The sequence below is a fragment of the Cyphellophora attinorum genome, assembly GCF_001299255.1.
Source record: "Cyphellophora attinorum strain CBS 131958 chromosome Unknown Contig41, whole genome shotgun sequence".
Taxonomy (NCBI): Eukaryota; Fungi; Ascomycota; class Eurotiomycetes; order Chaetothyriales; family Cyphellophoraceae; genus Cyphellophora; species Cyphellophora attinorum.
In genome coordinates, this window is record NW_017253269.1 from 62609 (window position 1) to 86219 (window position 23611).

General features: G+C 54.9%; 8 protein-coding genes across 8 annotated transcripts; 4 read left to right on the forward strand and 4 right to left on the reverse strand.

Moving 5' to 3' along the window:
* Positions 1 to 2198: 2198 nt before the first annotated feature.
* On the forward strand, positions 2199 to 4959 carry AB675_9922 (uncharacterized protein; the record flags this gene model as incomplete). The annotated part of the gene is made up of 2 exons (XM_018150500.1): positions 2199 to 4649; positions 4702 to 4959. 2 exons carry the CDS (start codon positions 2199 to 2201, stop codon positions 4957 to 4959), a joined length of 2709 nt encoding a protein of 902 aa, XP_017995302.1.
* A 360-nt stretch (positions 4960 to 5319) lies between these two features.
* Positions 5320 to 6063, reverse strand: AB675_9923 (Williams-Beuren syndrome chromosomal region 27 protein; the record flags this gene model as incomplete). Its single annotated transcript, XM_018150501.1, has 1 exon — positions 5320 to 6063. The coding sequence occupies one exon, from the start codon at positions 6061 to 6063 to the stop codon at positions 5320 to 5322; it is 744 nt and encodes a 247-aa protein (XP_017995335.1).
* Positions 6064 to 7459: 1396 nt separating this feature from the next.
* Positions 7460 to 9232, reverse strand: AB675_9924 (uncharacterized protein; the record flags this gene model as incomplete). Its single annotated transcript, XM_018150502.1, has 1 exon — positions 7460 to 9232. One exon carries the CDS (start codon positions 9230 to 9232, stop codon positions 7460 to 7462), a length of 1773 nt encoding a protein of 590 aa, XP_017995324.1.
* A 1458-nt stretch (positions 9233 to 10690) lies between these two features.
* Positions 10691 to 11663, reverse strand: AB675_9925 (uncharacterized protein; the record flags this gene model as incomplete). Its single annotated transcript, XM_018150503.1, has 2 exons — positions 10691 to 11529; positions 11576 to 11663. 2 exons carry the CDS (start codon positions 11661 to 11663, stop codon positions 10691 to 10693), a joined length of 927 nt encoding a protein of 308 aa, XP_017995274.1.
* A 547-nt stretch (positions 11664 to 12210) lies between these two features.
* Positions 12211 to 13188, forward strand: AB675_9926 (Vesicle-associated membrane protein-associated protein C16G5.05c; the record flags this gene model as incomplete). The annotated part of the gene is made up of 5 exons (XM_018150504.1): positions 12211 to 12250; positions 12298 to 12368; positions 12416 to 12438; positions 12486 to 12544; positions 12590 to 13188. 5 exons carry the CDS (start codon positions 12211 to 12213, stop codon positions 13186 to 13188), a joined length of 792 nt encoding a protein of 263 aa, XP_017995263.1.
* A 1556-nt stretch (positions 13189 to 14744) lies between these two features.
* AB675_9927 (Nitronate monooxygenase) lies at positions 14745 to 15844 on the reverse strand (the record flags this gene model as incomplete). Its single annotated transcript, XM_018150505.1, has 2 exons — positions 14745 to 15151; positions 15241 to 15844. 2 exons carry the CDS (start codon positions 15842 to 15844, stop codon positions 14745 to 14747), a joined length of 1011 nt encoding a protein of 336 aa, XP_017995294.1.
* A 1060-nt stretch (positions 15845 to 16904) lies between these two features.
* Positions 16905 to 17679, forward strand: AB675_9928 (DNA-directed RNA polymerase II subunit RPB11; the record flags this gene model as incomplete). The annotated part of the gene is made up of 4 exons (XM_018150506.1): positions 16905 to 17041; positions 17214 to 17272; positions 17322 to 17431; positions 17482 to 17679. 4 exons carry the CDS (start codon positions 16905 to 16907, stop codon positions 17677 to 17679), a joined length of 504 nt encoding a protein of 167 aa, XP_017995273.1.
* A 568-nt stretch (positions 17680 to 18247) lies between these two features.
* AB675_9929 (Actin cytoskeleton-regulatory complex protein pan1) lies at positions 18248 to 22712 on the forward strand (the record flags this gene model as incomplete). Its single annotated transcript, XM_018150507.1, has 3 exons — positions 18248 to 20651; positions 20675 to 21476; positions 21527 to 22712. 3 exons carry the CDS (start codon positions 18248 to 18250, stop codon positions 22710 to 22712), a joined length of 4392 nt encoding a protein of 1463 aa, XP_017995304.1.
* Between the last annotated feature and the right edge of the window lie 899 nt (positions 22713 to 23611).

The window sequence follows — 23611 nt, forward strand, 5'->3', positions numbered from 1 at the left end:
TATACAGGGACGTTAGATAGACAGGCTTAGATCGCAAATCGCATTTTGCGGACATCATACAATGTGCTGTGTGCACGAGCACAAACACGATACCTAGCTGCCAACGACAGCGTCGCTTGTTCACAGCCTAGGGACAGTGCTTCTACGCCATCGACTACGGTGGCAGGCCCGAACCCTAGGGATCCGCGTTCGTCAGCTGTCAAATGAATAATTCTCCTGTCTCGTGGACTTTTGTCGAGACGCACGACTCTCGATCGCGTTCGCTCGATCAGCATGAATCGATGCACCTTCAACTCTAGTCGGCGAGGCCGCCAGCAGCAGCTGTCAGAGTTTCACGACTTCTGTATATGTAAATGCGTTCAATGATTGCATCCGGGCAAGCTTTGGTCATCTCCTCTTTCTAGCAGGGGTCCGGTCAACTACGTGATATCATGATGTGTCATTTTCAAAATGATAATTATGCGTAATTTATTATAGCTGACAGCAACACCCTAACCCTAGGCATGTGACTGAGTTCAGTCAGGGCCGAAGGCCCTGGCGAAAATTTTCTGGACAGCAATACCACTGAGTAAGCCTTTTTCCAGATTAGATTAGCGTGTTATTAACGCAGTCACGTAAAAAACTAAATGATGTCTACTACGCCCCATCATCAATAAAAAGCGAATTTGATGTAATTAACGGACCCCTGCTTTCTAGACGTCCAGCATGCATCTTGCGCGAAAGCAGATCCCCAAAGAAGAGCGGGCTGAAGAATTGTTCCGGAATGGGAGTCTGAGAACGACCGTGGCAATCAGCCTGTAGTCATAGCGAAAACCCAATCGCCCCCTAGTGCTAGCAGCAAAAGCTTACCCCTCGCCTGGTTATCTCGTACCCACCGGCTTTGACATCCAGGCACGCCAATCGATTGTGATCACAGAGCCACAATTGTTCGAGTCCCTCGAGCGGACAGGGATGAAATCTCGAAAAGACGGCATGCCGCTTTTGTGCGAACCAAAGCAGCTTAGCTGCCGTGATTTAGCGCGTGTCCTTCTCCTGACCGCACGACTTGCTTTCCCACTTCGCTTGATGCCTCAACCACAACAAACATGGGCGTCAGCCACTGTCGCTTTGCATCAACAGACGAGCTGTGTCAGACGCCTCCTCGCTCATACTACGCATCTGGAAAGAGCGCTGGTTGAATTACAATGAATTCTCACGCATTACAGATCACGCACCAAACTCTGCAAACGAAAGTGCGTCAGAGCTGGCTCACGTCAAGTCGCCGAACAATGGAGCACCACACGGGCCGTGGTCCGAGATGCTGCCGGACACGCATTCTGTTGTAATGTCTCATGGCGCCAGTCACAATCCCACCCACGTGCACTCGCCTTTCCCATGGTGACATTCTGGTTATCTGCCAAGAATGCGGTAACAATGGCCAGCCCAGGGTCCTGATATCGGGACTACCTCAAGCAGTTCTTCGCCTACCTAGTCTCCCCTTTAGCGCTCGGCTGGGGTTCATCGTTATCCCATATCCGCAAAAACTCACGCTTTTACCGGGTGGAAGCAGTACAAACTCTGTTTCATCTAATTTCTCTAGGCAATACACATCCCTGTCAATATCACTCCCACCCGTTGCCTTGTCGAACACCGCCACAAGGCGAGACAGCATGGATCACTTCCTGCTCATGCTGCTCTGAAGCGCTGTGTCTGACAGCGGACCCACAGCGTATCTCAGCATGCATCCAGATTTCAGACTATTGATCACCAGCGGGCCTTCATCACTCACGGGCATACGGCCTTTTCGATGGGGCTGTGCTGACGGCTATGGCCTCCGATTGACTTGCACGGTTGAAGGAGTTGACTTTGGTAAATGGCGCTTGGAGCGGGACCATCATTTGTGTGCCACGTTGTTACTGACCGACGTGACAATCGCGTCTAGAGAGTCGATCCCGAGGAGTCCAGTCCTTTCGCCGGCTAGGCTCGGTTCATCTAAAACACCCTCGACAGCTGGGTGTCTCTCTTGTGATCCCACTTACTACACCACCACTCTCGTTCAGTCGTTTTCTGGTGAGAGCTGCAAGGTCCAACACTTTGGTCCTTCGGCTTCTCACGTCCACTCGCTTTTGCGTCTTGTCACTCGCTTACCACACTCGTTCTACAAAACTACACTCGTTCAACTAATATACCGAACTAATACTGAAGACTCGTGAGCAGCTATGGGCTTCTTCAAGTTGGAGAAGATTGGCAAGAAGCAGGAACATGGCACACCAGCAGAGACTGTCGGTCCTGTCGGCCCACAGCACAGCCATACGACCTCAATGGGCTCAGGAATGTTCCCATATCCCAACGCTGGAGGTCTTGGAACCAACCCTTTCGGCTCAGCAGCAACCAGTAACAATGGATCAAGATCAGTCTCACCGGACACTGCGAGAGAGCAGTGGAAGGAGAGGCAATCAGCTATCGGCCTCGTCAAGAACCAAGTCATGATCAATTATCTCTTCCAGCAACAGTCGAACAATGGCTGGCGGTCAGAAAAGTGCGGATCGCACGAGGGTGTCATGCTCCGAGTGACCCGCGAGACCTACCTCAGTCACCCACCGGAGATGATCGATACACCTCTTGCTGATTCATTACGATCACTGAACGTGCAATCCGCCATGACCATCTACTCTCCAGTCATAAAGTCATACCTCGACAACTTCCCCAACTCGACAGAACTACCACTTCTCAATGGCCTCGCTGTCCAGATCAGCAAGAACATCGAAACCCTTGCCACTGCAAGAACACATCAGTTCGCCGCCGTGGTCGCCTCAGAGTCATTACTGATCGTATGGGACGATGACGCCGTGAACATGTTGTCACGAGCCAAGACAATCGAATGGGAGCTGATGCAGCTGCTATGGAACAGCAATCCCTTCGAGGAGGCTAAGCGTGGCTCGCGCTTCAACTCCAAAATTGACCTCGCCCTCAACGAGAAGGAAGTCGGCAGCGACGATTCTGAGATTGACGTCGAGAACGAAGGCATCAAACCTCGCCCCACTATCTTCATCAACACAGTGCTTGTCTCCATCTCACTAGCATGTATTATCGCTACTCTTGGTCTCGGTCTCCGCCAACTCGTAATCGAGCTTCTGATTGACAGCGGTGCCGCCACACAGCAAGGTTCGCCCTACATTCGATTCGCCTTCCTTGCCCTCACACCCGTCTGGATGTTCTTCGGCATGTTCTTCTTCAACGTGCTTGTCACCAACATCGCCGAGATCATCGGTCCCATCGCACAGATGAACATCAACAGCAAGCACTACTCCGCGAAGACCGTCCCTCGACTCACTCGCAATCTGCCTCACGTTACTATTCAATGCCCTGTGTACAAGGAGTCACTGGAGGAAGTCATTCAGCCCACTATCGTCTCGATCAAGAAAGCCATCTCCACATACGAACTCCAGGGTGGCAGTGCCAACATCTTCGTCAACGACGACGGTCTCCAGCTCATTTCCGACGAAGAACGCGAGCAACGCATCGGCTTCTACGCAGACAACAACATCGGCTGGGTTGCACGCCCAGGACATGGCGTAAACGGCTTCTTCCGCAAGGGTAAATTCAAGAAAGCCTCCAACATGAACTTCGCCATGGACATCTCCTGCAAGCTCGAAGACAAGCTCCTGGAACTCGAGCGTGGCGATCACTGGACCTCAACTGACGAAGCCGAGGCCACGGCTTGGGCTCTTGACGAAGTTGTCAAAGAAGGCGGCGAAATCGCCTGGGCTGACGGCAACGTCCGCATTGGAGACTACATCCTCATCATCGACTCCGATACCCGGGTCCCTGTCGACTGCCTGCTCGACGCCGTCAGTGAGCTCGAGATCTCCCCCGAAGTCGCCATTCTGCAATTCAGCTCCGGCGTCATGAACGTCACCACTTCCTACTTCGAAAAGGGCATCACCTTCTTCACCAACCTCGTCTACTCCGCCATCCGCTACGGTGTCTCTAACGGCGACGTCGCCCCCTTCGTCGGCCACAACGCCATCCTCCGCTGGTCCGCCCTGCAAGACGTCGCCGAGATCGAGGACGGCCACATCAAATTCTGGTCCGAGTCCCACGTGTCTGAAGACTTCGACATGGCCCTCCGCCTCCAGATCAAAGGCTACATCACCCGCCTAGCAGCCTGGGCCAACGACGGCTTCCAAGAAGGTGTCTCCCTCACCGTCTACGACGAGCTCGCCCGCTGGCAAAAGTACGCCTACGGCTGCAACGAACTCATGTTCCACCCCATCCGATTCTGGTTTGTCCGCGGACCCTTCACTCCCCTCTTCCGCCGCTTCCTGGGCTCCAACATGCCCGTAGCATCCAAAGTGAACATCATCTCCTACATCGGCACGTACTACGCCATTGGCGCCGCCTGGATCATGACCGTGGTCAACTACATCATCATCGGCTGGTACAAGGGGTATATCGACAAGTACTACGTTAACTCGTGGAACATCTGGATCACGCTGGTCATTGTATTCAATGGTCTCGGTAATGTTGCGCTCGCTGTGCTTCGCTATCGCAATGGGGAGAAGGCGTTCATGAGTGCGTTGATCGAGAACTTCAAATGGCTGTTCCTGCTGTTCATCTTCTTGGGAGGTATCTCTATCCACGTTTCCGAGGCGCTGCTTGCTCATATGGTAAGTCTCCTCTCCTCTTCCCTACCTTCTTTCCACTAACGTTGCCCTCCAGTTCGAGATCAACATGACATGGGGCGCCACCGCCAAAACGCTCGAATTCACAAACTTCTTCATCGAAGTACCCCGGACCCTGAAGAACTTCTGGTTCAGCTTCACCTTCTGCATCGTCTGCACCGCGGGCATGGTCATCCTGGGTGCGACGGATCTGGTGCCGCACTCGTGGGATATCAAGCAATTGGAGGCGGTGATTCCGATGGCGAGTCTGATCATCAGCCATTTCTTGCTGCCGTTGGCGCTGAATCCGGGTTGATGACTTTTGCTTGGTAGTCGACCTCGCGAAAGTTGTGATGCTCGCAAGAAGGAAAGCAATGGGTACAAGGACAGACAGGACGGACACCACTTGGTAATCATGAGGAATGTGGCGCTACAAATTTGGCTGGGATAGACTTGGGATCTTGTAAGGATTTGGCTGTACTGTATTTACGGCAGGATCGGTTTGCACAAGGGCTAATACATGCATACGAGGACAAGATGGCTGACGCAACGGGAGTTATCATATTGCTATAGATGTCTTTACACATACAAGAACACAACGCCAGACGGTACGACGCCGTACCATTAAACCATCAGATGTCATTTGTGATCTCGCTCTCGTTCCGTTGCTTTCAAGCTATGCTCCAATCCCAGCATGAGCAATCTCCTGCGCCAAGTACTTCCTCCTCAATACCACCACCCGTCCACTCTGCTTCTCCTCGTCCCCGCTCCACACCGCAAACCGTTCATTCCGCATAATTTCCACCCGCCCGTACTTCTCCTCTTCCACGATCAAGCTCGCGTAACCACCACTCTCCCAGATCTCCTCGACGACCGTGACTCCGATGAGTCCCCAGCCGCGTTTGGCGATGCGGATGAATGATTTGAGGATCTGCGGGCCGACGTGGCCTTTGGTGAGGGTGCCGACGCAGGTTATGATGTCGTATGTTTCGTCGGGAATGGTGGTTAGGGGTTTGCTGAGGTCTGCCTCATTCAATTCTCGGTAGGCCCCGCTCGCGCGTGCGACTTTGAGCATGCCGGGGCTGAGGTCGTTGCCGTCGATTTGTAGGTCAAGACCGTCCAACTTCCCTGATTTGGCGGCTTCCTGGAAGCAGACGCCGACCTGACCCGTGCCGCAGCCTGCGTCGAGGATGGTGAGTTTACCGGCCAGGCGTTGGGTGGTTAGAGGCGAGCGGTCAAGGTGATTGACTACGGCGTCGACGGTGATGCGTGGGCTGGTGTAGCCTGAGCCAGAGAGGTGGGCGTCGTATTGGGAGGCCCATTCGTCGTAGAGCTTTTGGGATTCGGCTGGGCTGGTGGCGGTGTAGACTTTGTGGAGGAAGTCTTCGTAAGATCCAGGCGTATTTTTATCGTCGCCCATGGCTGTACAAACTTCCAGGGTGATGGCTGTGGCAGTAGATGTAGAGGCGGATTGTGCGCGCGGGCGGCACTGTCGCTGCTGGTAAGACGTGGACGTCGAGTAGTCACTGTCTATGTGCAGGAAAGAAAGGATAATTGAGTCGCAATACCGTTGACAGCTATTTCGCAGAACATAAATGCATGCCTGGGTGCAATTGCGCCAGACGTCACCATCAGGGTCCTCGCAACCATCAGGCCACCACTGAACGAGACTGGAAGGCGTACAATTTGAAGGACTTGCGACAATTCGAAGGGATGCAAAGGGACCATCTGCTGTCGAAGGCAGGACATTGACGGGTTTCAGCTTGGCAGGCACGATCTAAAGAGCGCGGTCCGGGCTGAGGGGTGGGAGCGGGGAGGGTACCGAGACCGGAGGCGTCGTCTCACATCTGGTCCGAGAACTTCCTCCATTCTCGATGAAACCTGAGCCTGAGCATCACCATCTTCCTTGAGTGGCCAGCGCCCGTAGCCTCTAAATAAGGATTCGTTGAGGTTGGCCTCAAGGAGGAACCGGCGCTATTCGAACTCATTAAACTGGAAGGCATGCGCTTCAGTAACACGCGTCATGCCAAGAGAATTGTTTGTCAACCGGGGTCCATTCGTCCATGCTGTTGCTGAGTATTCTCACTGCATTGATTGGACTCGAGCCTCCAGACGTTATGATAACCGCACTCTGTGACCGAATTGAGACCCGGAGGAGTGTACTTCGGGATTGGAAATGCCCCTGTGTTGCTATCGAAAGGTTTACTGTAGTCCGTCCTTTGCGAATATATTTGCCAGTTACCTCATCTTCATCAGTGCCATCTGCGAGACTCCCATGCTGGAAATGTCTAAGTCAACCGGCGTCTATCTCTATGCACTTTCCATAATGTTGGCGGTCTCACTACCACTTCTGGGTATGTAGCGAGTCCGACAGACTGTGTGGTCGATCACGGCATCATAACTTCACCCTTTCATCCCACGTTCCGGCGAGTCCACCCAAAACGGCAATTGCACAACTGCTCTGAGCGGGCTTCGCTTCGCAGTCTGCTCTGCACTAGGTTGAGCGAGGGCTCTCTGACACGACCCCTGATTATTCGACAGCAAACAATAACAAGCATATGGCTCGGGTGCACTTCTTGAGTAGACAAACAAGATTGTTCATTGCTGTGTTCGTTCCGCTTAAACACCATCAATGGGTTTGATGGGAGGCATTATATGAAGACCTGCGTCTCCTTTGCCTTGCGAATTCGTGACGCTGTCACTGACGCTTCCACTTCACCCTCTTGCTACATTCCGCCCCTTCAAGAGAGGGGGATACTGCTCAGAAAGCGCCGATACCGCCGCTCCTTTCTTATTTTGCGGACTGGGGGCAAAGATTACCAGCCGTTCTGTCCACCGCAGCCCATGCCAGGCATTGGCAATTCTTCCTCGTCTTCGACGATCTGTCCTGCCGTTACGCCGCCACCCATGACAGTCCTCACTCGCACCTCCTCATTCTCAATCCCAGCCCTATCTTCGTTATCGCTCTCATTCAACCTCTCCTCATAGCCACTAACCACCCTCACATCATCGTTCTCTTCCATCGCACTCACAAACACCGGCCTGCCCACCCTCGACAAGTGCCTGATCTCCGCCGTACTCTCCAACAACCCCCGCATTAACGGCCCTAGCCTCACAGGAAGATCGAGTTCCATTTCTTCAACGATACTGACCATTTTCGCCTCCCAATCCCCCGGCGGGCTCTCCCTCGCCAACTTCGCCTCCCTGACCGCCTGATTCCACCGCATCAGCCCCTCGTCAATCCGCTCTGAGGCGTACGTGCAGCGCTGCTCCTCGCGGAACTCGTGGTTTCGCACCGTCAGGCACGATAATCTGATGGAGACGGCGGAGAGGGTTTCGTTGGCGGTGCACATGAGCAGCTGCAGCCAGAGGATGAGCAGGATGGTGTAGGACTCGTAGATGGGTGTTTGCTGGCGGAAGGGGACTTCGGTTGCCAGAGCGGAGGGGTAGACGCCTAGCAAAATGTGGAGGGAGCCAGCGGCGTGCGAAGCCATCCAGTTGAGTTCCTGGTAGGAGAGGGCGGCGTCAGCGGTGCTCGCGACAGCTTGGGCGAGAGCGAGGACGGCGTTGGCGAAGCGTCTTATCACGAGCTCGATGACCGGCGGGAGGGATTTTGCGTGCGACATTGTCTCCTCGGCCAGAGGCATGAGGGTGTTGTTGGTGAGGGCGCTGAGACTGCCTTCGTACTGGGCGCGGAGGTCGACGACGAGGGGGAAGACGGGTGCGAGGAGGGACTCTAGCGCGAAGTGGAAGTCGGAGTAGCGGAGCACCGCCGCGATGTTGGGGTCGATCTTGTCGATGCCGCCGAGGGATTTGACGAGGCCAAAGGCGGCGCGGAGGTGGGCGATGATGGAGTCGGTGTCGCCTTGCAGGACGCAGGCGAGGAGGGTTTGGGAGATGCCGGAGATGAGGTCTTGCATGCTGAAGGTTGAGTGGTTGATTTGCTTGCGGATTTCGGAGACGGTGCTCGACATGTATTTGAGGTACAGGCTGTGGGGGAAGCGGTGGGGGAGGGCGAGGGCGAGCATGCTGGTTGCTAAGGCGAGGTGGCTTTGGTGGCGGAGGGGTGTTGGGTCGAGAGGTTGGTTGTGGAGTTTCAGGGCGCCGTTGTGGTCGACTACTGGGCCGGACTTGAGTGATCGTGTCCGGTATAGGCTTGTGTCCCATGCCATGGGTGTGTCGCTTGAGAGGTCGAGGTATGCGTCCATGATGACGGCGGGCTCGCCGGTGTTGTTGAATAAGCTCGGGAAGAGGATCGGCTCGAGCACGTACAGCGGCTCGCCCGTGTCGCTGTTCTTCCGGTTCGCCGACTGCACCAGCATGCCTCCGCCATCGCCTCCACCCTGACCCAGGTCGCTAGTCGAAGGCGATGCCGAGCCGCCACTATGGCTCCCATCCTTTGAGTTGCTGGGCTCGAATAGCCAAGTCTTGAGCACGGCATAGCCCTCGCACTTGGTCTTGACCTTCTCGCACGCGGCGCAGGTGGGTTTCCGCTCGTCGCATTTCACGCGGCGGCGTTTGCAGGTCAGACAGCCGGTGCGGGTTTTGGGCGTGAAGCGACGGACGCGGGTCTTGTCGGTGGAGCGCATCGTGATTTCATAATCCGACACGAGGTGAACGAGGTCATCGTTTGGCGGAAGTCATCTTCTCGGGTATCGCGCCGCGGGAGTGCTTGGAGGCTCCGCTGAGAACTGGCTTTGTCGCGAATGGTGGTGGGTATCCGGTGGGTAGAGATGATGGGATTGAACGAGAACACGGGTTGATGGGCTGTCTTGTGGATGATGCTGACCAATTCCAGAAGTTGTCGTTGCTTGCATTCCCTTGTATATATCGAATGAGAACACGGTTCCGAAGAAGTTGATTTTGGGAGACGATAATCGATGAATGGCAACAGAGCGGGAATCAGTCAACGCATGTACAGTCTATACCGCGGTTACTGTAGCTTGAATGATCAGAGGAACGGGAGATGGCATGGGAGGGCCTTGGCCGGCCTGGAGCTACACCCACCTAGAAGGCAATGCTGCTCGTGTCGTGGAGACGTGCCTGAAACGCGGCCGCTTTCAAAAGGACGAGATTTTTGTTGCCGTGGGCAGGCAGAATGTTTCGTCCTCGAAATCAGAGTCCTTCTCCTCATTGATGGCAAATGTGAGCTTTTCGCCCCCATATTGATCAGCCCTACCGCGGAAACCAGGTTGTTTATGGTAGGTAGTGCGGCACGATCAAGATGAGTATAGTTAGATAGATACGATGGCGAAGTTCTAGAAGCCCGTGCAAAAGGCTCCGAAGTTGGAGCTACACGAGCGGTGAGTGTCGATCCGGGCTGGATGAGTTCCAAGGTTGCTTTCCCCGACATGCCCAGGCTCGAGGTGGGTGTTCGATGGGCATCATTATCACTATCACGGTAAGGAGGTTTTGTCCATGGCAGTCGGATGACATGGACTACAATGAATGTTGCTGTAAGGCTAATGTACGGCGCATATTTAATCACCGTAGCAGGCGAAGCTTCTCCAAAGAGAGTAGTAAGGAGGAGACATTGGGGCCAAAAGGAGAAGTGAGTAAGTAGTCACTCTGGCTATTTTTTATTCGTTACTCGTCAGATCTTCATTGTCTTCTGGTCTTGATCATCTAGCTCCGACTCCGAACACTCTTGGATTGAGCAATCGCTTTAGCGCTCGAGAACGCCTTTGGAGATGTGTCCGATGCATCCAAGGGCCATCGTCGAAGACGCGGCTCTTATGGGAGACCTGCGGCCTGAGCCAGTCATGCGATCCACATCGCGAGGCCGCAAGCTGTAGATAGCCAACCCTGTTGGCTCGCTGGCACCGCCACAAGTGATCCTGGAGCCATTACCCATTTGGGATGTGTCTACCACGGTAGAGGGTACACGCTTGGGTGGTTGTCAGCTCATGTATTAAGTCTGCTGCGTCCTGGCACGGTGCTCATCGACTGTGCAGCTCGCGTTTGAGGAAGCGAAAGCGCCGCGACCTGGCGGCGATTGATGCGCATCGGTTGTAGAGAGGGCGACGACTGCAAGAAGCTGGCAAGACCTACTTGACAATCAAGCTCGCACTTGGCACCAGCTTCAGCTCCTTCAGGGTCTGATCGAAGAAGTCCTTGCCGAAGACCTTTCTTGGGAAGTTCTGGGTGAAGCTTTCGACGTCCCGGCCTATCTCATCTCCGATGGCTTGGGCGACCTCGAACAAAGTGGTCTCGACTGGGTAGGTCTTCATGATATTGCCGCTTTCTGTCTGAAACCGCATACGGCTTTCTGTGTACTCTGAGGCGGGCTTCGACGTCGTAGCTGCGGGTGTAGCGGTCGTCGTCTCTTGCTGTGAGGGCAGAGCTTGTCCTGCGCGGGCAGCCTTGTCGCGCTCTGCTTTCAATCGACGCTCTTCCTTGTCTGCAGCAATCTGGGCCTTGATCTTCTTTTTTGCATCGATGTCGTCCTGCTTCTCTTTCCGCTTCTTCTCGGCGTCCTTGATCTGCTCCTTGACCCGCAGCTGCTCTTTGATGTCTTCTGATTCTTTGGTCTTCTTTCTAGAAATCTGCTCGTTCCGCTTGGCGTCTTCCTTGTCTTTCTCGGACTGAATAGCTTTCTTTGCAGCCATTCGCTCCCTCAGCTCAGCCAACTTTGCCTTCTTCTCTTCCTCGGTAAGTGGCTTGATCTCTTCTGTTGACTCTGAGAAGTCTTGATGTTCGGTCTTGGAGGCGTGATACTCGGCTTCTGCGGTGCCACGGAATCGCTTCCCACATTCGTTGCAGACCAGACTTCGTGCTTGATCGGCAGCTTCTTGTGCTTTGGCTTCGGCGGCCGTGGTCTCCTCGGCCTTCAGATCTTCGATTGACTTGTCGGCGTTCTTGTCCAGCCAGTCTATTGCGTCGGCCACTTGACATAGTCAGTAACATTCCGTATGAGAATCACGGGTACTCACAGCCACCTGACGCTTTTAGGGCCATCTTGCTCTTCTCTGGGTCGAAGCCCATGCTGATTAATTGGTCGTGATCTGACGTGGTCGCCATCGTGAATGGAATCGAGACTTAGGTGGTAGTGTGGGGACAGCAAGATGATCAGAGAACGATAATGAGAGTTGTGGGAGACAGGTGCTTTGACGACAGGTAGTGATACAGAATGGGTATGGATGGTGTCTGTTGCCTTGCTTGTCTGGTGGCATCATTGCAGGTCACTTCACTTCATGTTGGAGACACTTGTAATTGTGGCGTCCGTCTCCCCACACTGTGGCGGTGAGTGATGACGCTCACGTGATACGTGGCTGGACTCTGCCCATCAGCCAAGAAACACTCCGTCACTGGTCTGAGCAGGCCTGGGGAGGTTGGAGATGGATCATCGCTCTCCTACCAACTCCTGCGACATCCAAATATTGACCATTCATCTTGATATCCCAAAGTCTTTACCGGCACACACAACAGCCTTGGACTCGACTGTCTCTCCCCTGCACATCATTGCATCTGCTGTCTGACTCTTACCTGAAGAGCAAACCAGCGCTTTCATATACACAGCGTCATCTTATCCGGCCTGTCCCTTACTCTACCAATCTCTGCGTTCGCAATGGCGGTCGAACTTCAGCCTTCCGAGCTCGGTTTCAAGAGTCAGTCCCAGCAGGGCACCGTCTAGTCAGTCACTGACAGAACACAGGACCATTTGATCGCGAAGTGACCGAAACGCTCAAGCTGACAAACCATGGTGATTCGACTGTCGCATTCAAGGTACGACCGCATATGCCATATACGGGATCCAGCTAACATTGATCTAGGTCAAGACTACTGCTCCCAAACAGTATGTACATCTCCGTACGTGACTGATCTTCCACTGACCCTTATCAGGTACTGTGTACGACCAAACTCCGGTTTGATTCAGCCGAATAGCAATGTCGAAGTCCAAGGTCAGTGTTTCAAATCTGTACGTCACGCAATCTGACAAGTGCCAGTCCTCCTCCAAGCGATGAAGGACGAGCCTCCTCTCGACTACAAATGCCGCGACAAGTTCCTTGTCCAGTCCGTCGATATTGAGGGCTCCCATACCTCGGATGAGTCCGTTACAGCCCTGTGGTCGAATATCGAGAAGACAGCAAAGAGCAAAATCCAAGAGAAGAAGATCCGCGTGAACTTCCTTGCGCCTGGCGCCACCACCAACGGTATCAGCGAGTCAGACGAGAAGCCGCCCTCTTACTCCGCGCAGTCGCCCTCACCACAATTCGGCTCGCCAGCTCCCACCGAGAAGTCAACCATGGGTGAGAGCACTCGATCTGCCGCCGAAGCTACCGGTCTCGCTGGCGCCGCTGCTGCTATCTCCAATGCTTTACCTAGCAGCACCGAGGATGTGAAAGCTCAGCTTGCTGCTGCGCAGAGAGAGATTGCAAGACTCACACAAGAACTCAAGGACCCGGCTGTGAGACAGCGCAAGGTTCAGGAGGCTCAACAGAAAGTCCAGACCGTCGTTCAGCAGTCACAGGATAGCGGAGTGCCTCTACAAATTGTTGCTGGTCTGTGCTTGTTCAGCTTCCTGGTGGCATATCTGTTCTTCTAGTGGCTGAATCAGCAACGGTGGCTCGGCAGCAGACCTGGCACAATTTCGCGGTACCTGAGATCATTTCTGGATGATGTTGGAGCTTGCTGTGGGCAACGATGTAATACCAAGACGGAGCAGAGTCGAATTGTGTGGACGAGGTCCCAGTCTAAGTAAGAGTCAGGCAAATATCAAGACCAAAGCGTGCAGCTGCTGGCTGCTCAAAGTCACTGAGGAGCGTCTCCGAGAGGGCAAAGGACGGCCAGAACTCTGCAGGGACTCAGATCCACGTCCACGGCCAGAGCATACAGCCTATGCCTTGCTAAGGTCAGGAAGATCCGGTCAGAGCAGATACACGCAGGGTGCTCATACAATGCTTCGACAAACTTCGTTCGTGTCCGGAGTCCTGCTCCGCATGCTCATTCAATTGATCCTCGTGGTAAACTAGACCATCGTTCATCGGCATGTATGCCTCACGAGATTCACAATGCCAACCTGATCACGATGCGTATCTTCATCGATCAAGCCTGAGATCTCGAAGTATTGTCGCTGTTACTTGTATTGCTGCTCCTCTCGGAAAGTCCCGTGCCAAGCAAGAACCTCTGACACAACTTGAAAGCTTCACAGCGATTTCGATCCTCAATCAATCTCCTTTCATTGCATCACGCATCACTGACAATGGATCTCAATCCATTGTTCTTCATCAATAATGAAATGCCCTAGCCCTGTCCAATGTGGAAGCCACAGCTGAGCGTGCGTCCGAGCCAGCACCAAACCCAAAGCAGATGTTTTGAACGCGATGACTTCATGCTCCCATCACGCATCGTTGGTGGACTTGTGGCGCAAGTCGCGAAGCACAGTCGATCACAGGAGACTGAGCCACAACAACCTCTGCGCTACTGGCGATCGCTGCAAAATGAGCGGTGATGAACTGTGCACCGCCACGACGTTTGAACGTGTCGAACACGTTTCGCTTGATGCCACTTGCTGCACCTGTTCCGAATGTGGTTATGCGAGCCGCCGCTAAAGAGGGGACGGTGGGTGGGGGAGGTGGTGGGAAGGAGGTGGCCGCGAAGCGGCCACCGACTCACCACCACCTCAGGCGAGCGCAGCGAGCAGGTCGCGCCGCAGGCGCTCCCTATAGGGAAGGGATGTGTTGTTGCGGTTGCGTAATGCGTGGGATGGGGACGTGGGGAGCATCTGGCACTGTGGATCAGGCTGTGAGTGCAAGGAAACCCTGTAGAAGTGGCTTGATTGTCGGCCGTATGTCTGCCACCTCGTCTGTCGCCTGAGTGAGAGCCAGAATGTGGCGCATGAACGAAGATGCATTGCCGGCTCATACTGGGAGAATTACAATTCGCTGGCTTCAAACAGGTCGATGGCTTGTTCACACGCTACGGAGTTGGCCCTCATGCTTTGGCCTCGCGTGCTGGAAGAGGAACATCTATTGTGTTGACGGAAGTGTCAGCTCTATGCTCTGTAATGAGCTCCAGATTGGACAATCGTTCAGCCCCGGTTCATGGAGAGACGAGGAAAAACTTTGCATTCGACTACTCGAAATGTTGTGTTGCCGCTTCTTACAGCTTACTCCTCAGGCCATCGCCAGATGGTCTACCTCTCGTGGCGTCGTAGTCCGCCGCCCGTCTGCCAAGTATGTAGCTTGCATCCCTCTGGATCTCTTGCACGATTTCCCTCGCTGACTTCACTTCGCGGACAAGTCCAACACCCGTGCCCGCGTAAGTCGTCAGCCTCCCTCTCGGGCCCCAACCCTTGGTGCCACCACTTTTTTCCAGCGCTTCGTCGTGCAACGCCTTGATCACGTTCTCATTCCGTCCACGTGCAGCGTCGTGGTAGGTCTTATTGGTGACGCCTCGACCAACATACGTTTCTGGCCAGCCCGTGATCCCCCTCGCCTTGTCGTAGATCGTTGACGGTGCGGTCGCCACTCCGCCATCGACTACACGAAGGATCTCGTCTCTGTAGCCTTCCGGGATACTGCGTCAGAGCAAGCTAGCAAGCGAGTGCCAAGCGCCACTCCATCCGCCCCCAAGCTCAGCGCAGCAGCGGCTCCACGCCCGTCGATGATCCCGCCGGCGGCTACGAGGGGGATGTGAATGCCTTTCCGGCGCAGAGCATCGGCGATTTCTGGGAGTAAGGTGATAATGCCGGCGCGTTGACGGAGACCATGGCCGCCCGAGTCTGCGCCTTGAACGACGAGGACGTCCGGTCTGCAGAGGCGGACTACTTCGAGCGCTTCGGCGACGGTGCCGACTTGGATCCAGATTTTTGTTTTGTTGTTGCTGATCTCGCGGATGGATTCTGTCCACTTGGCGTAGTCTTTGAGCTTCTTGGGCCCGAAGAACCATACCGCTGCGACGGGATGCTGTTGTAGTGCTTTCAAAGTGACTTGAAGGTCGGCGCCCCAGTTCTGGAAGCCGACGCCGATTGGGAGGCTATTGTTGTCGGATAGAGTGAAGCTTGCTTTTTGGAAGAGCTCTGCGCACTCGGCGAGGTCTTTGGCGAGATTTGAGACGTCGAAGCCTGCTGCTAGGAAGGCAAGTCCGCCGGCGAGGGTGGTTTCAACTGTGAGTTTTGACATGCATATTTTCATCATGGGGCTGGATATTACTGCCGGGGCGGCGGGTGTGAGCCATGGGTAGTCCTTCCGTAGCGCCATCACGAAATGACACAAATGTGTACTCAGACATACAGAATCACTGGAAGGGAACCCATAATTGACGTTCTGAGGTCGGGCAGATCATCGAAGTTATGCTTTCGGTCTCGTGGGCTGTTCTCTAGGCTCGGGATGGCGCCGCGGGACTCCCTTAAATTTATCAAGACTTACCGGTCGTGGCGTTTCCGAAGCTCTGACATTGTGTGAAGACCTCCGCGGACGTCGTGACAATTGATCCCACGACGGCCCGAGGGCCAGCTCGAAGCCGGTCGGTTCAGATGACACAGCCAAGTGAAGTTTGAGGTGGTGAGCGCAGTAGTGAAGAGATGACTGTGACCAGTCACAGGCGTGAATCATTGCCACTGTGGCACCTGTCCAAAAAGCGTATAGCGCAGAATGGCATCAAACGGCCAAAGTTGTCTTTGTGAACTTCCTTCATCGCTCTTCATCGCTTCTTGTATCCTGCATCTTCTCACGCTATCCTGTTCATCCTCTTGGAATCTCTACTGGTCTTTGGCTGATCAGGGACGCCTTTGGAAGGTATCTTGGATCTTTCTGGAGGGCGGAATCCTTTGTTGGACGCTGGGCGTGTTACCTTCAGACAGAAGTTGCATCTATAAATCAAGATGAACGCTCCAGACCGGTATGTTGTCTCTGTATTTCTCAGTACCTGCTGCTGTTGTGTGTCGCAAAATCGCTGGCATCTTCGAGGCCGCCGATAAGGATGTCACCACCATCTCTGGAAGGGACCACCGATGGTGCGCCGGTCGATAATTCGAACCGCAATCCAGGCGACAGGAACACGACTTCGGAGCTAAATTCTGGATGCACCTTCAATGGAACGAACATGAAAGCGAGGTATGTCGATGCCAAGTTGATGAACTTGAAAGGAGGTTGCCATGGTCGCTCGGAAAAACGTGGTCTTGGCAATTTGAAAGGTGGCAACTGCGCTGCTATTCAAACCCTCACACCAAACACGATTATTTTCTGAGCGCACCTCCACGCGATCACACCGTCATTGACTCGACACACAACTACATCGCACGACAGTCAACAACCCAAGATGCCTGATAGTGACCCGATTCATCGCGGCGGCGATACCACACGCAAGTGGCCCGCTCATCCGTCCAAGACGCCGTTTCATAACTCGGCCGACATGCGCGGCGGGCAAGGTCAGCTCCATGTCGACCGTCCGGACCGGTACGTGGACATTGCTGCTGGAGTCGTGATTGTCGACGCAGACCTGACCGGACACCAATCGCACGCAATCGCCTACTTTTGGATACACTGGACTACCACGCTGCGACCGTGGCTTCTTGTATCTGTTTTGTTTTTGCGCATACCGGCACAGCTGCTAATGGATGCTTGTTAGACACGAGTTCTGGACTCTCAAGCCTGGTGAGAAGAAGATCGAGCGCAAGGTCGATACCCGTAAGCATCTCATTCATCATTGCACGTCTTCAATACTGACGCGAACCAGGTACTGCCAACACCGAAGAGTTCATCATCCGTGCCGAAGACCACACCATGGGTAACCTGATCCGCGAAGCCCTTCTCAAGATGCCGGAAGTCACCTTCGCTGCCTACAAGGTATGGATAGCACCCAACTACCATCACGGCCGCTGACAGAGACTTCTCAGTGTCCTCATCCTCTCGACAACCGCGTCATCATCCGCATTCAGTGCAACCCTGATTCCGATCTCAAGCCTGTCGATGCCTTCCGCACTGCCATTGACGAGTCGATCAAAGAGCTTCAGACGTTCCTGGATCGCTTCAGGAAGTCGTACAACCTCACCAAGATGAGTCAGGAGGCTCAGGGTCCGGTCAATGGCGCTTGAGCTGCATAATATGGTGGGCGCTGGGATGACAATTTTCGCAAAAATCGCCACAGCGGCCTCCCTGGCCAGATAGCGAATTGGCTCACTCATAGCAGCCACATCTTTCGATTGGCAGACGCTTGGACGGTGACATTTTCACGAATGTCCATTAGCGGTCATGTCGAGGTTACATGGCATCAGCTCGGAGTTACAAGGGAAAATGCTTTCAGATACCCGTGTACAACTAGCGGACAATGGGCGGATCGGTGATAGCTACTTAGCGTAGTCGAGCTGCATCAAGATAATGCAATGACCACGCCCTTCACAGTACGAAGCCATCCGAGAGATATGCTCTGACCCGATCGTAGAGATAAATAATTGCGTGGGACGTTCAACTACCCAGGTATGTAGATGTAGGCGGTACTGGATATGATGCCAAGGCTGCTTGCATCAGCCCCGGCCCGCCGCGTCACAGTTCGAGATGTGCTCGAGTGATTCCAGATCCATCTTTCTGAGCTTCATTTTCCATCCATTCCATGCTTTCATGACCAGTCTCGCGTTCTGATTTGCATAGTCCTTGTTTGGCGCCATGTACAGTCAGTCGAATTCGTTTATGGGCGGCGCCAACAGCGCTCGCCCCGGCGCCGGTGGCTTTGGTCAGAACCCATCCTTCAACTCGCAATTCCAGGCAGGCAGTGGTCAATCGCCATTCGCGCCTCAACCTACCGGCTTTGGCGGGCCTGGTCTGCAACAACAGCAGACCGGTTTCCAGGGCTATGGACAGCAGCAGAACTTCCAGCAACCGCAGATGCAACCTCAAGCTACAGGCTATCCTCCTCAGAACCAAGCGCAGTCATTCCAGCAACCTCAACCAACTGGCTTTCAACCCCAGCCAACAGGCTATGGTCAGGCTCAGCAGCCACCGCCGCTCCAGCAGCAGCAGTCTTTCCAACAGCCACAGCCTCTTGCTCCCCAGCAGACCAGCGCTGCCGTAGCTCAATCGTTCGCTTCCTCCTCCGCACCCCCGCCGCACGCGAAAGATAATAAGAGCTCGGCCAAGATACCCAATGTTCGATTGTCCTTCATCACCGCCACTGACCAGGCCAAGTTCGAGCAGCTGTTCAAGTCCGCCGCTGGCTCAGAGCAAGCTATCTCTGGTGACAAGGCAAGAGATCTCCTGATGCGATCGAAGCTGCCCGGCAGTGCTCTCTCGCAGATATGGGTTCTGTCAGATACCACAAAGTCTGGCCAGCTGCTCTTCCCGGAGTTCGCATTGGCCATGTACTTGTGCAACTTGCGACTGACTGGCAAGGAGCTGCCTCCCAGTCTGCCAGAGAAGGTCAAGAATGAAGTCTCTAGCATGGTCGACATCATCTCCTTCGGCATACCAGACGATGCTGCCCCGAGGGCTCCTCCGCGATCGAACGCTCCCAACTTCGATGCTCCTCTACGTCAGAATGCCGTCTCACCTCCTGCTCCTCAGCAGCCTACACCTCAGCAGCCGTCCAATACCCAGCTGCTCACACAATTGACTTCACAGCCGACTGGCTTCTACAATCAAGCGACGGGATTTCAGCCTGGTCTGCAACCCCAAGCGACCGGCTTTCCGCCGCAACAGCAAGGCTTCCAGAATCAGCAGCAGATGCAGCCACAGCAGACAGGCTTCCAGACGAATCCACAAGCGACCGGGTACAGTGGTCCAAGACCGCCAATGCCACCAATGCCGACAGGCTTCCAAAGCTCGCCGCAATCAACCGGTCCTCTACAAGCACAGCCGACAGGCATTCCGGGTCAATGGGGTTTCGTCAACGCGCCTTCCACTGGACTGCCGAACATAGATGCGCTCAAGAATAGACTGATGCCACAAGCCGGTCGAGAGGGCGGATTTACTACCCAAGGTCTGGCAGGCTCTGCTAAAGTTCCGTGGGCTATCACCAAAGATGAGAAGCGGATCTACGATGAGCTGTTCAGAGCGTGGGACGGGTTCAACAGAGGTCACATCACAGGCGATGTAGCCATCGAGCTGATGGGGCAGAGTGGTCTTGACCGATCTGATCTGGAGACCATATGGAACCTTGCCGATCCAAACAACAAAGGCCGCCTTGACATGGATGAGTTCGCGGTCGCCATGCATTTGATGTATCGCAAACTGAACGGCTATCCAGTGCCAGCACGTCTTCCGCCCGAGCTGATTCCCCCTTCGACACGCAACTTTAACAGCTCGATCGACAAGGTAAAGAGCTCTTTGGCCAGAGACGCCGACGCTCGTAAGCAATCCGGCGCATTTCTACAGCCTCAGCGAACCGGCGTCAGCTATTTGAAAGAGCACACTTTTCGAGGCGGTGCCAGTTCACCATCTGCTGGTCGCAAAGATGCCACTGTCTTCCGCAACAATGACGAGGCAATCGGCTACAGGTCTAGTGCTCGGAGACGTATCGGCGGAGGCGGACGAACACCATCTCCTGCACCTTCCTCGGACGCCGGAAGCGCTTACGACGATATGAGTGCTGACCAAATACGAAAGAAGATTCGTGAAACAAAGATCCTGTTGGACGCGACGGATTTCCGCGATGAGAATGCTGCAGATGACGATGATGCGATGGATAGACGGGACAAGCGTGAGGCCGAGGACCTCTTCCGCCAGATTCGTCGCCTGGCAGACGACATTGCCACGCATCCAAACGCAGCTTTTGGTGGGTCCGAGTCTGCAGCCGAGCGTCGATCGATGCGCCGTGAGCTCCAGCGGTATCAAGATCGTGTGCCAGCGTTGGCATCACAAGTCCGAGCTGTGGAAAAGAGCATTGCAGACACCAAATTGCAGCTCTTCCGCCTCAAGGATGCCAAGGCAAATCCTGGCAGCGCGATTGCCGGAACTGGTCCCGGCGGTCAGGTCACAGAAGCAGACCGCATCAAAGCTCGAGCGAGAGCCAGAATGCAAGCAAGAGCAGCCGAACTTGCTGGCCGACCCGCGCCTGCTGCCAATGATGAAGCGCGTCTCAACAACGACTCGAGGCAGAGCAGTCAAATATTCGCGCCGAGCAGAAGCGTAACGAGGGCATGACGCAAGATGTGGAAGAGAGCGTCAGAGACTTTGCTACTGGGCTTGAAGAAGGCCTGAAGGTGGAAGGAGAAACCGCTACCTCTGAACACGAGAAGCGCAGATGGGAAGAAGGCCTAGGAGTCGAGGACGAGATCAAAGAACTCATCTTTGACCTGCAGCGCAGCAGCAGAACTGCCAAGGTCCGTCAGGAAGAGCGGTCTCGTCCATCAGCTACCTCAACACCAAGTCAGTCCTCCGTGGCTAGAGACGAGGCCCGGCCTACCAATGGCGATCACGCAGCAGCTCGCCCGGCACCACCAAGCCAGACTGCATCAACAGCCAGCTTCTCAACGCAGGATCGAGTGGCTGCGGCCAAAGAGAAGGCCCTCAAGCGCATCCAAGACCGCATGGCAGCGGCGGGTCTCAAGCCTGCTGGCGATGCCAGCGAGTCCCCTGCTGCTCGGGCAGAGCGTGAGAAGAAAGAACGCGAGGACCGTATCAAGCAAGCCGAAGCTGAAGATGCTAAGCGCGAACAGGAGAGGCAGGCGAGGTTGGCTAACGAAGGTGTCGCTCCAGCGCCTTCGCCAGCGGCGAGCCCAAAGGCTTCCAAGAAGGGACCGCCTCCGCCGCCAGTTTCGAGAAAGGTCAGGCAGGAGAGCAACGATCTAGGCAGGCCTGGCGCGCCAGAGCAGTCAGCCAAGGCCAAGGCAGAAGAGGAAGCAGCTCGTGAGATTCGTGCTGAGCAAGAAGCATCTGAAGCAGAGCGAAAGCGTCTGGAGTAAGTGACCAGCATACTGCAACATCGAATGACCATTAACAATTCTCTAGATCCGAAGCAAGGGCCGCAGAAGACGATGTCGAGAAAGAGCGTCGTGCAGCCGAAGACCGCCTCAAAGCACTCGAAGAGCAAGTCCGCCAGGGCAAGATCAAGAAAGCTGAAGAGAAGCAGCGGAAGAAGGCTGCTGAGAAAGAAGCCAAGGACAAAGAAGCCAAACTTGCTCAACGCAAAGCCGAAATCGAAGCTGCTCGCCAGCGTGAGCTCGAATTACAACGCCAGCTCGAAAGCCTAGACGACTCGTCCGACGACGACGATGATGAGCAGCCGACTCCAGCAAGCAGCCAAACACTCAGCAGCAGCGCTCGCTCGGTCGCACCCGCAGGCGCACCACCTCCGATCCCACCGCCCTCGTCGAGCGAAAGCGCACACGAAGCCACACCCGTCTCCAGCCCAGGCCCCGTAGCTGAAGAGTCGCGAAACCCATACTTCAAGCGCGCAGCATCACAATCGAACGAAGCGGCTAAACCAGCCTTCTCCCCACCACCAGTCCCACAAACCCAACCGTTCTCACCATCCGCAGCGTCAACCTCAAATTCCCTTCCCTCGACAAACCCCTTCCACCGCATGGCTCAAGCCGAAGCCGCGAAACCTCCACCAGCACAACCTATTGTCCCCACAATGACAGGCGGCGCCGCGTCCCGCCGTCGCCTCGAAGAAGACGACTGGTCTGCTGCCGGCTCCGACGCCGAGAATGACAGCGATGACGGCGAGAACGGTGAAGGCGGCGGCCCGACCGCCGGCTCTGCGAAACACCTCGCGTCGATCCTGTTCGGGACTATGGCGCCACCAAGGCCGTTGAGTGCCATGGACAGCAAGCCGTCGACGCCAGTGAACGGTGGTCTGGGCTCGCCTGTGGCGTTCAAGGATGAGTCAAGTGCCCCTTCTCTGCCACCACCTCCTCCACCACCAATGCCAGACTCTGGAAGTGGTGCGCCATCAATGCCACCTCCACCACCACCGATGCCAGATTCCGGCGCGCCTCCACCACCGCCTATGCCGGGAATGGGCGCGCCAGCAGCTCCTCCACCACCACCACCGCCAGCGGCAGGAGGAGGAGGAGGAGGCGGACCGCCGAATATCGGTGGTCTGCTGGGCGAGATTCAAGCAGGCAAAGGGCTGAAGAAGACGAAGACCAAGGAGAGTGGGAATGCTTTGGCTGGGAAGGTTTTGAACTGAGGCTTCTTCAGTCTACCCCTTCTGGGTTGAGGGATGAGGTGGGCTCTGTGTGAGGATATGGAGAGCAGGAGAGATCTCTTGTTGTCTGGGGTGTGGGTGTTGTATATATACTGTAGACTCAAATTGAACAGAATCATCCATAGCCAGAGCCTCATCATGCGTTCCTGCCATGTGCATGAATCTGGTTGGATGCTTGCGGGGGTTTTCCGGCCTCCATATCAGTGGGCATCTGGAGGACAGACAAGTTGTCATCGAATCTCAAACCAACCTTTCTCAGCGGACGGTGGGCGGGGTAGTCCCTGGTCGCGCCGCAGGCGCTCCCTATCGGCTGTAGAGAAGGCAGGGTCGGGGCGCGGGAGGTGGCTCAGGGGGAGTTTGTTGCAGTCGCATTATGTTGCGTGCTTGTCAAATCAATTGAAGTTCACCGCAGGCCTTGGCATTCCTATGAAGCCGACTCTGGGGAATCACCCACGCGTTCTGATCAGGCGATCGGTTCGCTCCTGTCGTCACATGTTTTATCTTTCAAATGCCTACACAACCAACGCTTTACGACTCTGCGGCGCTGAATGTTGAGCATCGTTGCTGAGGCGGCACGTTGCACACGAGATCCAAGCTGCCATCGAAGCTTCGTATCTTGTTCGGAGATATCTGAAGGTGTGAGGGAGGCCCCTGGGAGTGATCACATATCATGTACGACTACACCCATACGATTACTCCATATCCGTAGGGCTTTAACCAAAACACTTTACTCAAGGATGAGGCCGCGATGCACCTTGGCCGCAAAAGGCGGTCGCTGCGAGCTTTTGCCTTTGCTGGCATGGAACCTCCAAGGCATGAGCAAGCGGCTTACCACATTTGCGTCCCTGCGCATACGCTCTGGTTCCGGTTGCTGTGTCGAT